The 12,357-nt window shown below is 59.3% G+C and overlaps 1 protein-coding gene across 1 annotated transcript; it reads left to right on the forward strand.

Annotated features, from left to right (window-relative positions):
* Positions 1 to 1,167: 1,167 nt before the first annotated feature.
* Positions 1,168 to 11,167, forward strand: NHERF1 (NHERF family PDZ scaffold protein 1). Its single transcript, XM_071573421.1, has 6 exons — positions 1,168 to 1,618; positions 7,680 to 7,841; positions 8,617 to 8,770; positions 9,308 to 9,348; positions 9,863 to 9,961; positions 10,081 to 11,167. The coding sequence occupies exons 1-6, from the start codon at positions 1,220 to 1,222 to the stop codon at positions 10,243 to 10,245; spliced, it is 1,020 nt and encodes a 339-aa protein (XP_071429522.1). The 5' UTR covers positions 1,168 to 1,219; the 3' UTR covers positions 10,246 to 11,167.
* The last annotated feature ends 1,190 nt before the right edge of the window (positions 11,168 to 12,357 follow it).

Here is a 12,357-nt window from a genome sequence, read left to right on the forward strand (position 1 = left end):
AGCCAGGCCCAGCTGTAGGAGACACCAATGGTACCTCCGTGCCAGCCTCCCTGTGACAATCCCAGAAGCCAGCTCTGGCACCAGCAGTCCTGCTGCAGTGTTGGAACAGCCCAGGCTCACTGCTGCCTTCCTCTGCCCTCGCTGACCCCAAACCCCAGGATTCCACATGCTCATAACCCCCCGCAGCCACTTCTGCTTCCCAGCCCACGATCAGATAACATGGAGACAGAGCAGTGCAAACCCCCCAGGCTTCTCTCCATCCTCCCACCTCCCGGACCCCAGCCCCAGGGTGCCGAGCAGGAGTCAGAGGCTGCTTGGGGAGTGGGGCTGCTCTCCATTTACCCCGCACAGTGGGTTACCGGCCAGCCCGGCCTCCCTGGCCGCTTTCACTCGCAGTTTCGGTTTGGGGTTTTTATCTCACTCTGAGCATCCTTCCAGCCTTCCATCTCGGTGCAGCCCTGGGGCCCGCAGCGGCCTTCGAGGTCTGGGCAAGAAGATGAGGTGGACGTGGCCCGAGCGGATAAGATGTGCCACCCAGGATGTACGAGGGCAGCGGGGAGCGCCCCGTCGGTCTCCAGCCACTCGGGAGTGTGGGCAGAGCCGATCCACAGTGGAGGGAGCTCAGCAGGGAGAGGGGACTGCTGCCGCGGTGGGTCCGGATGGCTGGCAGGGAAAGGCAGAGGTGGCCACGGGGGAGCGGCCAGGCTTCAACGGGGGACCAGTGGGACCCAACGGGGAGTGGATCGGCCCCACGGGGATCGGTCCGGCTCCCATGGGGGAGCGGTCGGGCCTCACGGGAGAGCGGATCGGCCCCACGAAGGATCGGTTCGGCTTCCACGGGGGAGCGGTCGGACGCCACGGGGAGCCGCCCAGCCTCACGGGGAGCCGCCCAGCCCCTCGGGGGAGCGGCCGGACCCCCGCCGGCGGCAGGACCCGGCGGCGCCGCGCCCGGGACGCCCCACCGGGGCGAGGGACGTTTGCACACCCCGTGAGTTTTGCATATCGATAGATTTGCATATCCACGGCTTAAAATTTGCATGGCCACGCCCCTCCTCTCTCCTTATTTGGCGGCCATCTCCCCGTCCCGCTCTCCGATTGGCCGCTCCGCGACCCACGCCCCGCCCCCCCTATATAAGGCGGCGGCACGGCCGTGGCCGCGCAGTTCGCTGAGCGCGGGCGGCGGGAAGGGGTGGCAGCAGCTCCGCCCGCTCCCCCCGCCATGAGCAGCGGCGCGGGCCCCGCCGCCCGGCTGTGCCGCCTGGAGCGCGGCCCGGACGGGTACGGTTTCCACCTGCACGGCGAGAAGGGCAAGCCGGGCCAGTTCATCCGGCTAGTGGAGGCGGGCTCGCCGGCCGAGCGCTCGGGGTTGCGGGCCGGGGACCGGCTGCTGGAGGTGGATGGCGAGAACGTGGAGCGGGAGAGCCATCAGCAGGTGGTGGAGCGGATCCGCGCCGCCGCTGGCGCCGTCAGCCTCCTCGTCGTGGACTCGACGGCCGACGAGCAGCTGTCGAAGCGGGGCGCGCCGGGTGCCGAACCCCCGGTGGTCGGTGGGCAGGCGGCTCCGGTGCCGGCGCCGGCGGAGCCCGCGGCGCGGGAGCCCAGCGACGGCAACCAGAGGGTAAAGCGGGGACTGGGACTCGGAAAAGTTTCCTGGGAAGGGATTGGTGTCCGAGGAGGAGGGGTCGGACCTCCCGCGACCGGCCCCGGTCGTCACCTTCCAGCCGAGCGGGCGCATCTTCCGTGGCCTCTCCGTGGCGCCGTATTTGGTTTCGATCTCGATTCTTTCTTTCTTTCATTCTTTCTTTCTCTTTTTTTTTTTTTGCTTTGCTTTAAACGCGGCTCCCCGGGAGCCCCGGGCCCTACCGCGCCCGGCTGCTTTGCCTTTATTTTAATTTTTTTTTCTTAATACTCCTCTCCCAGCCGTGCCAGGGGCAGGCGGGCACGCCGGGCTGGTTGGACCCATAACCGAGCAGCCTGTTGTGTCCTGGAGCCTTTCGGCCCGTCCTGATGCTGCAGGGCCGGTAAAACGGGGTGAGGAAAGCGACAGGGTGAGCTTTGACGTGCAGCTGAGCCCAGGGCTGGGCTGAGGGTGGCTGACACTAACCCACCCCAAAATACAACAAAAAACGTGTGGCAGATGATGTTTTTTCAGGCTCTGACTGCAGGTGTTGGTGACACTTAGTCCTGCCCTGAATGTGTCCGGTCTCCACTGTGGAGTGAAAACAGTGGAGCCCTTACCGGGCTGGAGGACTCATTCTGACTGTTGGACCCTCTGTACAGATACTTCCTAACTCAGGAATGTTGGACTTAAGTGCGTGTGGGAGTTAGCAGTTGCACAAACAAAGTGATGTAGAAAGGTGAGGAATTGAGAAATAGCTGACCTTTCCTGCCCAGAGCCGTTCCTAAGAAACGCTCTGGGCTGCGGGAGATAATACTGCTTTTTATTTACCCAGCAGAGATGTGTTTGTTGTGACAACAGAGATGTGGATGGTCTTCCTGGGAAGCAGTCTCTTGGTGTTCCCAGGGTGGGGAACCTCCTGGGGAGATCTTATGACCCGTTCCCAGAGAGACTGGTGCAAAAGGGCCTTCCCAGTGTGGACACCGAGTCCCAGACAGACCTTGGTGCCTCGCTGAGCTGTTGTCAGGTAGGGTTTTGCTTAGGACCAGGTGGTTTTGAGTTGTGTCTCCTGTTGGACTTCAGCCTTGTGCCAGCTGCCTGTTGCCCCTGGTCGGGGCTGCAGGCATACCTCTCATCCCTGCACTGCTCCAGCACCTCCTTGATGGACATATTCAGGTGGGAACAGCCAGGCTCTGCCCTTGTGCTGCTCCTCTTTCTCACTGTCCCGTGTCATCGCTTGTCCCCTGGGTCTGGCTCCGTGCCGGGCTGTGGTGCTGCCCCATGCAGGGGGAGTGTGCCCAGTCTCCCGTATGTCACAGTTCCAGCACTCCCTCAGGGCCAGCGAGACCGTCTGTGCTGTGCTTTCCACTCCCAAACCTCTTTATATGCTGGGAAAAATAAAAAGGATGTAGTTAATGCAGCTTGGATGAGTCCCCTACCAGGCTGGGAGGGCTGAGGATGTGGGGAACAGAGCCCTGAAATGCTGTGGGGTAGCTCCCTGCTTGCTCTGTTGGCCAGAGTGATGGAAAGGGCATGGGAAGCTGGAGATGCCCCACAAGCTTTTTGGGAGACAGCTCCAGCTGGAGATGCCCCATGGGCTTTGTGGAAACAGTCTTAGTTGGAGATTCCTCACAGTCTTGGGGAGCAGGCTTGGGGCACAGCTCATGCACAGTTACTACTGGCAGTTTCTCCTGTCACAAAAGCAGGAAGCAGGTGACGTGGGTGACATGGGGTGACATTACCACAAGGCTCCGGACGGTTTCTCAACAGGTATCAGCAGGAAATCTTGCGGCTGAGGGCAGGGCCCGAAGGAAAAGGCGAGTGGGTTTGGTGACATCGCCCCGGCCAGGCACCCGAGCAGGGTGGGAAGATGCCGGGCGGGATGCCGAGCCAAGCCGGAACAGGCAGGAAGGGATTTCTCTCTGGCAAGCCAGGAACACACTGTCGTGCCTGTTCTCTGGCGACTGGCAGGCAACCGGTGCCGGCCACCCCATCCCCCTGCAGCCCCATCCCCCTGCAGGGTGGGATTCCTGCAGATCACTGGGGAAGCGGGAGATTGCACATGTCAGAGTCCTGTTTGCTTTATTGGGCTGGACTTGCCTTTATTTGCTTAATGAGCCTGGAGACACTTGGGAGCTGGGAGAGCTGCCTGTGGTGACTGGCTGTTTAACATCCACCACCTTCCAGCAGAATCCATCCTCTCTCCCAACCCTGCTGGGTCCTGCATGAATGGGACCCCTTTGCGCCAGGAGTCTTGAGTACCCCCACAGCTCCCAGTGCTGGGCATGGGCTGAGGAAATTTTGAGGGGCTCGTCATGGGCTTCCTTTTCATTCCCATAAAACCCTGCGTATGCAAATCCCCCTGGTGCTGGGGTGGAGGTTTTCAGCCTCCCTGGGCAGCTGAGCCTTGCACCCCTGTCTGTGGTGCTGAGCCAGCATGGTGACAGTGTTGCACCCCTGAGGGGTCACAGCCCTGTTTCCTGGGGCCCTGTGCTGTGTGGGTGTCCCCAGCGAGAGCTGTGACAGTTCATCCCCCCTCTCTTTGTGTTTCTGGAGGCTTCAGCTGCTCAGGACTATCTTGATAAAGTTTCATGCAAACCTCACAGTGTTCATGGGACAGCACCAGGTGCTGCCAGCCCAGTGGTCTGGCATGGGCTGGAACTGCTTGTACCAGGGCAAGGAGTTTACTACCAGCCCTGGGCCTCCCTCTAGCAAATTTTATGCTAAATTAGAGCCCTCCCTGCCAGTAAGGCTCATCCCTCCTTGTAAAATCTGGATGAGCCTCCCAGGGCTGGGTTTTGGGGTGTAACGGGGAGCATTTCCACTGCATTGGGAGCCTTGCACTGGGGGTAGCTGGTATTTAATTAGGAAATGAATTAAATTTCTTCTCAAGGCAGCTGCATGAAAAGCAGCTCCAGTCAAACAGGACGTGACAGGGATGCTGCGAGGAGGCTGCTTTGCATCCCCTTTGTATGAAGCCCGAATGTGTGCGCCAGATTTCGAAACCCGTGTGAATTTGCTGGCCCAGGCGTCCTCGAGCTGTTGTGTTTCTCTTTGAGTAACTGAGAATTGTGCTGCTGCCGATGGGCTTGCTGCTGCTTGTAGGGCTGTGGGGAATTTCCCGTGACTTGGGGCTTCAAAAGTTGTCCTGAAATTGCTGTGGGGTGCTGGGAGATGGGGAGCAGGTCCCAATACACTGTGCAGTTGGGGTTCCTGTGATCCTGGGATTCCTGGTCCTGCCAGGTGACTGAGGGTGCTGCAGATGGATGGTCCAGCACACTCCCAGAGGGAGAAGCACATGCTCCAAATCCTGTTCCAGGAATGCATTACTGTAAACCTCCCCATCCCAAGTGGGCAGCTCTGCAGACATGTCCCTCTGCCACCCATTGGTGCAGAGGAGAGGGGTGGCACAGGATGCCCGTGCTGGGGACTGAGTCCGGCTTCCCCCACCTCCCTCCCCACCGGAGGCTGCAATTGTTTTAACAAGGCTCTGCTGGCTAATCCGTGACGGGAGGGCTGCCTTGGAGGAGAGGATGCAGCAGCTTATCGAAATTAGGGGCATTTCCGCTGTCCTGCTGCGCAGCTCCATAGCCCCGGGGCTTCTCCCCATCCTGGGTGCAGACCCCAAACCCTCTCTCCTTGAGTTGCTCAGCCCAAGGGGGACTTTGGGGCTGGAAGGATGCCCTACCACGGGGTGCTCAAGCCTTGGATGGGCAGGATACGGCTGCTAGAGGATCAGATGCTTTTGTTTTCCTCTCCAGGAGGCAGAATGGTGGCTGCTTTATTTCTGCTGGCACTGGGGATTTGGGGAGGGTGCGAGCAACCTGGCACACTGGGATGGAGGAGCTGCCAGTCGCTGGTGGAGGGATGCTGAGGAGTTGGGTCACGGCCTGGCCAGGCTGCCCTCACACCGAGTGCTCTTGCCTTGGCCAGCTGCCTCTGAAGGATCAGTGCCTCCCTCTCTCCCATGACCTATCTCCCTGTCCTGAGGCATCTCTCCACCCTGCAGGGCTTCCCACCTCCTCTCAACCCCCCAAAATTCACAGCACCAGCATCTCAGGGAGCCCAGGCTGCCAGGGCTTTGTTGGTGTGGGTGGGAGTGAAGTCCTCCCTCCTCCTCCTTGCCTGGGAGCACTGCCAGCACTGCTTGCCGGGTGCTCCCTCTGGCTTTGTCCTGAGCTATCGGCGTGGAGCAACCCCATAGTGCTGCCAAGGGCACTGGGAGCGTGGGTGCTCCAGAGCCTGACCCCCCTGCTCGGGGTCAGGCCAGGGCAGAGACCCGGGGAGGTGCTGCCTTCTTCTAGGCTCCACCAGCTCCTGCCTTTTGTCCTTATTTTGGATACGGTCTGTCCCCATCCTTGCTTGGAATTGCTGCCTGGGTGGAGGATGCTGTTGCACCCTGTGAACCTGCTGCACCTGGGCATGAGGCGACCAAAGTTGAGGGTCACAATCCTCCACCCAGCTGGGGAATCCACAGCCAGGCTGTTGCACTGGGCATTGCCTGTGGAGCTGAGCCAAGGTCCTGCATGCCAGCACTGAGGCATCCCAGGATAACCTTTGCTCCTGGCAGATGCGCTGGGTGTTGCCCTCACTTCCCTTCCCAGGGCGCTGGTAAGTGGTGCCAGAGTAGTAGCTGGCCTTGACCATGAAGGAAGGCGTTGTGCAAGAGGATGGGGCTTTATTGGGGCCTTATCACAGCATTTGGCTCAGCAATTGCAAATGCGTCACCCCGGCTCGTGTGGGACCCTGTGCCACTTTAGTGATCTCAGCTGTGCAATGTCAGCATCCCAGGACCCAGGTTTTCCTGGCTGGGAGCAAAGGAGATTTCTTCATGGCAAGAAGCAGATGTGCTATGCAAGGGGTAAAGAGCAGCACGGTGCAAGTGTGGGTGGGAGGGGAAATTCCTGCAGTGCCTGTTCCAGTGATGCTATGGGTACCAAAGGAGAGAAAATGCTCTCAAAAGAAAGATTAAATATGAAGCCCCTTGATTAGGAATATGCAAGCAGTTTGAGTGAGTCTTGGCTACTGGGAGAGCCTGACCAAAGCCCAGGGGCTGGTGGTCAAGGTGGGATCAAACCATTTTACATATAAATGAGTGGAAGTGGTGTTGGGTGCTGGGGTCAGAGCAGTCCTGACACCACTGTGTTCAGGTAGCTGATTCTTGTTACCTGGTTCCTCTGATGCTTCCCGGGCATCCCACTCTTCACTGGGTGAGCAAAGGCAGTTCTGTGTGCCAGGCTCCTGGGGATGATCCTGCTTCCTGTTGCTCACAGTGTAGGGAGCTTAAAGGGCTCTGTGTGAGCCAGGTTCATGGCTGTGGCTGCCCCTGTGGGGTTCCCTGGCGCCAGCACTGGTGGATCCGCAGGTCAAGGTGAAACCAGGTGCAGATGAGCTGGGTGTTGCCTCCTGGAGAGTTGAACATCCCATGTCGTGCCGCCCCGGTGGAGCTGGTTTCTGTTTTGCAATCCTGGAGGGGTCATGGCGGGGCATTGAGGCGCCTCGGCATTGCGGCTGCTCCTCCATCTGGATCCCAGCTGTCTGCCCAAGCCCTGTGTGCCCCTTCCCTGCTGGCAGTGGCTGTGGGGTGCCCTGGGGTGGGGGATCCCAGTGGTCCCATGGCTGGGTAACTGGAGGGGGGCTACAGGTGGCAAGGGGGTGATGGAAGCGACCTTCTCTGATGGCTGAAACCTCTCTGGTAGCCAAGACTTCCCAAGTGGGATGGGGGTGCTTCCCAGCAACCTGTGCTGTTTTCTCCACCTTCATGGCAGTTGCAATCCTGATCCCAAAAGGAAGAGTGTGGTCTGGGGACACACATAATAACATGTTTCTTCAATGTTTCACTGCAATTAGTGTGCCCTGCACCTAATTAATTAATTAGAGCCTGGGATCACAGGGTGTTTGGTGTGCTGCATCCCAGCTCAAGGTGTCAGTGGTTGTAGGTGCCACCTGAAGATGGTGTGTCTGCCACCCAAGCCGATGTCTGGGTGTGGGGGTCCTGGTGCTGTCCCTGGGTATTGGGGAGGTCTGGAAGCAGTTTACCCACAGGCTGTCCCCATTGCAGGAGGAGCTGCGACCTCGGCTGTGCCACATGAAGAAGGGCCCCGATGGCTATGGCTTCAACCTGCACAGTGACAAGAGCCGCCCGGGGCAGTACGTGCGCGCTGTTGACCCCAACTCACCAGCCGAGGCAGCAGGGCTGGCCCCCCAGGACCGCATCATCGAGGTATGCTGGGGTGGGGAGGGGTCTGAGGTGGGTTCCCTCGAAAAGCTTGGTGTTCCCTCACATCCCAGTGCCCGGGAGGCAGCTGCCCTTTGCCAGGGAGGTGTGTGGTGTCCCTGGCGCCGGTGGTGATTCATGGCACAGCCTCCCAATCTGCACCAGCCTGCCAGTCCCCACCCAGGGGTGCAGCACCGTGGAGGGTGGGACTGAGCGCTAATTAGCTGGCTGTGGATTAATTAGCGGTAGCACTGCCCCCTGCCCATGGGATGCCCCCTGGGGTGGGGCAGGCTGGGGACAAAGTGCGTGATTGCTCCAAGTCCTGCTGTCAGATGTCAGGAGGGTGGGGATGGGGACGGAGTTTGTGGCAGGTGGGACGATGACCCATGAGGGCAAGGACTGACTGAGCCCCAACCCTGCTGCTCACCAGGGCGTGGGGCTGCTGCCTCTTTTGGGGTGGAGCTTTGGGCTCTCTGGGGACCACAAGGGCTTTGTCTCTTGCTCATGCTGCCCATCTCCTGCGCCAGCCCTGGGTCTATGCCCTGCAGGGTGCTCCCTGCCAGCTTTGCCCATTCGATCCCGTGCTAATCACTCAGAGGAAAATCTGATTTTAATGAGGTTTTCCTGGCTGTGCCACTAATCCCTGCAAGGCTGCAAATGCCTGCAGGGGCTATGGGGTGGCTGTGCTGGGGTTGTGACTGGTAACAAGGCTGGTACCCATGGAGCTGCTGAGGGATGGATGTCCCCTGGCTTCAGTGGTGATGTGGTGTCTTGCTTGCAGGTGAACGGTGTGTGCATGGAGGGCAAGCAGCACAGTGACGTGGTGGCAGCCATCAAGGCAGGTGGTGATGAGACCAGGCTTCTGGTGGTGGACGTCCTCACAGATGAGTTTTTCAAGAAGTGCAAAGTGGTGCCCTCAGAGCAGCACCTGACAGGTGGGCTGGGAGCTGTCCTGCAGCGATGGGGGTTTGTGTCATCTCTGTCACCTTTGAGTCACCTTGTCACCAAACCTGGGTGTGCTGGAAGGTGAAAGTCTTATCACCCTGGGGCCAAGCAGTCACCTGGCTTTGGCGTCTCCTTGCCTGTCTTGAGGGCCCCATGCTGGGGTGGTGGGGCTGATGTGGGCAGGTTTATGGCCTTGGGTTGTACTTTGTCAGGGTTTATGGCTTGGAGTGCGAACAGGCATCAACTGCCCTTCGTTCTGCTCCACGGCCCCCTCCCTGCTGTCGTGGTGATTCCCAGGAGGATGGGGAGGGGTTCTCACTGGGCTCCACATCACGGATGCTATCATGGGGATGTGGCTGGCAGCATGCTGCGGGGCTGGCTGTAGGAGGTGGTTGAAAAATTCAGGACCCAGCCAGACCCTGGGCATTGTTGGATGAGCACTGGCCATATACAGCCTTTGCTTGCCCCACATTGATGAGGAGACAAAGCAAACATCCTCACCCAGTGCCCATGTCCTTGTCCCACAGGACCCTTGCCAGAACCAGTTGCCAATGGTGATATAGAGAAGGTAAGAGCCTTGTCTTGCTTCTAACCCCATCCATGCCCATCTCCAGGCAGGGACCCTCCTATTCAGATGCCCCCTCTGTCACCAGGGTGATGCCACCAGGGACTGCAGTGCTCCCAGGCTGTCACACATGAGCTGGTGCCACTGGGAAGGAGACTGGGATCTGGTGTCCCCCAGGACAGGGGTTGCTCATGGTGCTGAGTGTCATGGAGATGGCCGTTTGCCTCCTCCGTTTTTGCTTCCTGATGCCCCAGGGCTGGGAGCCCTTGTGCTGCTGCATCCAGCCCTGCAGCCACCCTCCTCCTCCCACTCCTGCTAAAGCCAGGGCAGTCAGGCCGGGGTTTAATCCTTCCCCGCCCTAGATGGGCAGCGCTGGAGGTATTTATGTGCCTGGAGCTCTGTGGGGATTATGTGTGGGGAGGATGGATTTTGTGGACCCCTGGGTAGAACTTGCAACTCCAGGGGCTGTTCTCAAGCCACAGGGCTGGAGCTGTCACTCCCTCCCTGTTTCCCCCAGGAAAATGGTGGAGAGCCACAGTCCAATTCGGTGTCTGAGAGCCCGTCCAGCCCCGCGCCACTGTCCGTGTCCCCCACTTCCAGCGAGACCCACAGCGAGGTAGGGCTGGGAATGCTGGGGGGAGGCAGTGGCTCAAAAGTGAGATCTGGGATGAGCCCCCACTGTGGGGTAGTCCTGGGGAGGACACAGTGGGGCTGACACAGCTTCTCGCCCCCCAGCCCCACACGGAGGAAGGTGACAAGTGCCATTCAGCATCCGGCTCCCTCCTGGACCTTGACATTCCGCTGGCAGTGGCCAAGGAGCGGGCACACCAGAAGCGTACCAGCAAGAGGGCACCCCAGATGGACTGGAGCAAGAAAAACGAACTGTTCAGCAACCTGTGAAGGCCCCCCAGGGTGGGGTGAGGGTCTGCTAGCCCCTCCCCAGCCTTGCACCCACTTCTCCTGCACCCTCCTCCTCCTCCCTGCCAGGGGCTCCCTGCAGGGATGTGGGACTGCTCCCCATCACCCTGACCCAAGTGCTGGTGCTCAGTGGCCAGTGAACATCCCTGCAGAGGGGTGTCCTGGTGGGGGGTTTGGGCTAGAGAGAGACAGGGATGCTGAGGGTGCACCCTCCCAAGAGCCCATGCCCAGTGTCCTCCTCCGGCCCTGCCTGGAAGCCCTGCACACTCTTCTAGGCACAAACAGGTGTATGGGAGGGCTCAAGGATTTGGGGTGGCCTGATGTCCAACACTTCTGATCCCTGCTGTTCCCTGGTTCTTCCCCCACCCCAAACCACATCTCCATTTGAGCCACCTCTCAAAATTCCCCTTTAACTGCAAAACCCGAGGCTTTTAGTAACTTTTGCCAAACCCCACCTGCCCAGGCACTGACCACAGCCAGGGTGTTTGACCCCTGCCTGGCAATCTCCGTCCACGATGACCCCCGTCCCTTTGCCTCTTCAGCTGCAAGGAGGGACAAGGGTGCCCAGCACAGTGAGGAGTCTCCAGCACCCTGCCCTTGGGGCAATTTTGGGAGAGGAGAGGGTGTCCGGAGCCAGCACAGCAAGCAATAATAGTCTCCTTTCCTCCTGCACACTCCTGGAGACAGAGCCAATCAGGGTTTGAATCCGACACTGTTTAATTTAAAGGCTTCTCATAGACTGTTTTTTTTCTGAGTTTTCCAATCACACCATATTTTTTTTAAAACTGTATTTTGTGGAAATTCTTCCTGTGGATGTTTTGTTTCTGTGTGCTGCAATCAGGTGTTGTCATACTGTTGAACTCAAGAGAAATTCTGTTTACTGGAATAAACCTTCCTGACTTCACGTGACTGGATTTAGGCTAAATCCTTCCGGAGCCTGAGGGGGGTGTACAGGCTCATCAGGGGGATTGCTGTGCCCAGGGGCTGGGGGAAGATGCAGATACCATAGGGGACAGTGGGCCTGGTTTGGGTGTCCCTCAGCACCTTGTGGGGCCAGGATGGGGGGGGTGGGGAGGCACCGGCTGGTCCCAGTGGGGGTTAATGCGTGGGGGTGATTAAAGGGCTCTAATCCCCTGGAGAGTGCAGGGGGGTGAGGGCAGTGATGCAAAGCTCTAATCCAGGTCTGCCAGCCAGGCTGGACGGTAGCAAGTCTGTTGGGGGCAACTCCAATCTGCCCCCAGCCCCTCTGGGGGTTTTTGGGATGATCTTGGGGTGCACGTAGGTAGGGGGATCAGCTGGGAGAGGGGTGCTTGTCCCTTTAAATGAATAGATGTAGCCCTGAGTGGCTCAGCAGGGACAGGCTGGTGGCATCACAGCTGCACTGGGCAAAAGGCAGAGCTGTGCCCAGCCCCTGCCTGGTATCTTCCTGGTAACCCTCCCCTTCTGCACCCTCTTGTTTGATGCTCCAAACTCCCAGACAAGTTCTGTTACGTGAGCTGCTGAGTTGTCACTGAGGTCTGCACCTCAAATGACAACCAAGTGACAAAGTGTCACCACACTTCGAGGGAACGTGCAGACTGTCACTTCCTCTTGAAAGCTGGGGGAGCCCATTCCAACGAGCCTCATCCTCTAAAGGTGTCCTCCTTTCCTACCCCCACCCCCTTGGAGCAAGCAGGACATTCCTGCCTGGGATGGGTACAATGCCACAGGCTGGGGCTGCCCATGCAGGGCAGAGGAGTGGGGGCATCCAGTGGGTCCCAGGAGCATCTTTTGCTTGGCCTGGTTGGAGCAGCCAGGGACTGGCTCCCTGTGGGAACACTGGTTGAGCCTTGCTGGGACCACCCCAGTCTGGGGGAGGGCTGAGCGCCGGGACAGACCCAACTTTGTTTTGGGTTGCCAGGCACAGGCTTTTCCCAGCCCCTGTGGAGGCGGGAGAGCGCCGGCGTTGCCAAGGCACCGGGGATGCCAAGCTGGGCACTCACTGGCTCCGCAGCAACCGGCTGGGCATGGGGAGCTGTGACAGGATATCACTGTGCCCCTTTTCCCTGGCACCAGAGGTTAAATTATTTTTCCCACCTTGGTCAGTTTTTAGGG

This window comes from Pithys albifrons, chromosome 19 (genome assembly GCF_047495875.1).
Source record: "Pithys albifrons albifrons isolate INPA30051 chromosome 19, PitAlb_v1, whole genome shotgun sequence".
Classification (NCBI taxonomy): Eukaryota; Metazoa; Chordata; class Aves; order Passeriformes; family Thamnophilidae; genus Pithys; species Pithys albifrons.

What these genes read in the sequence shown, in the direction of transcription:
- NHERF1 (XM_071573421.1), top strand. Translation starts at nt 1,220, where the DNA reads ATGAGCAGCGGCGCGGGCCCCGCCGCCCGGCTGTGCCGCCTGGAGCGC. An exon ending in CCAATGGTGATATAGAGAAG is followed by an intron (nt 9,349 to 9,862) that starts GTAAGAGCCTTG and finishes TGTTTCCCCCAG; the next exon opens with GAAAATGGTGGAGAGCCACA. An exon ending in CCAGCGAGACCCACAGCGAG is followed by an intron (nt 9,962 to 10,080) that starts GTAGGGCTGGGA and finishes CTCGCCCCCCAG; the next exon opens with CCCCACACGGAGGAAGGTGA.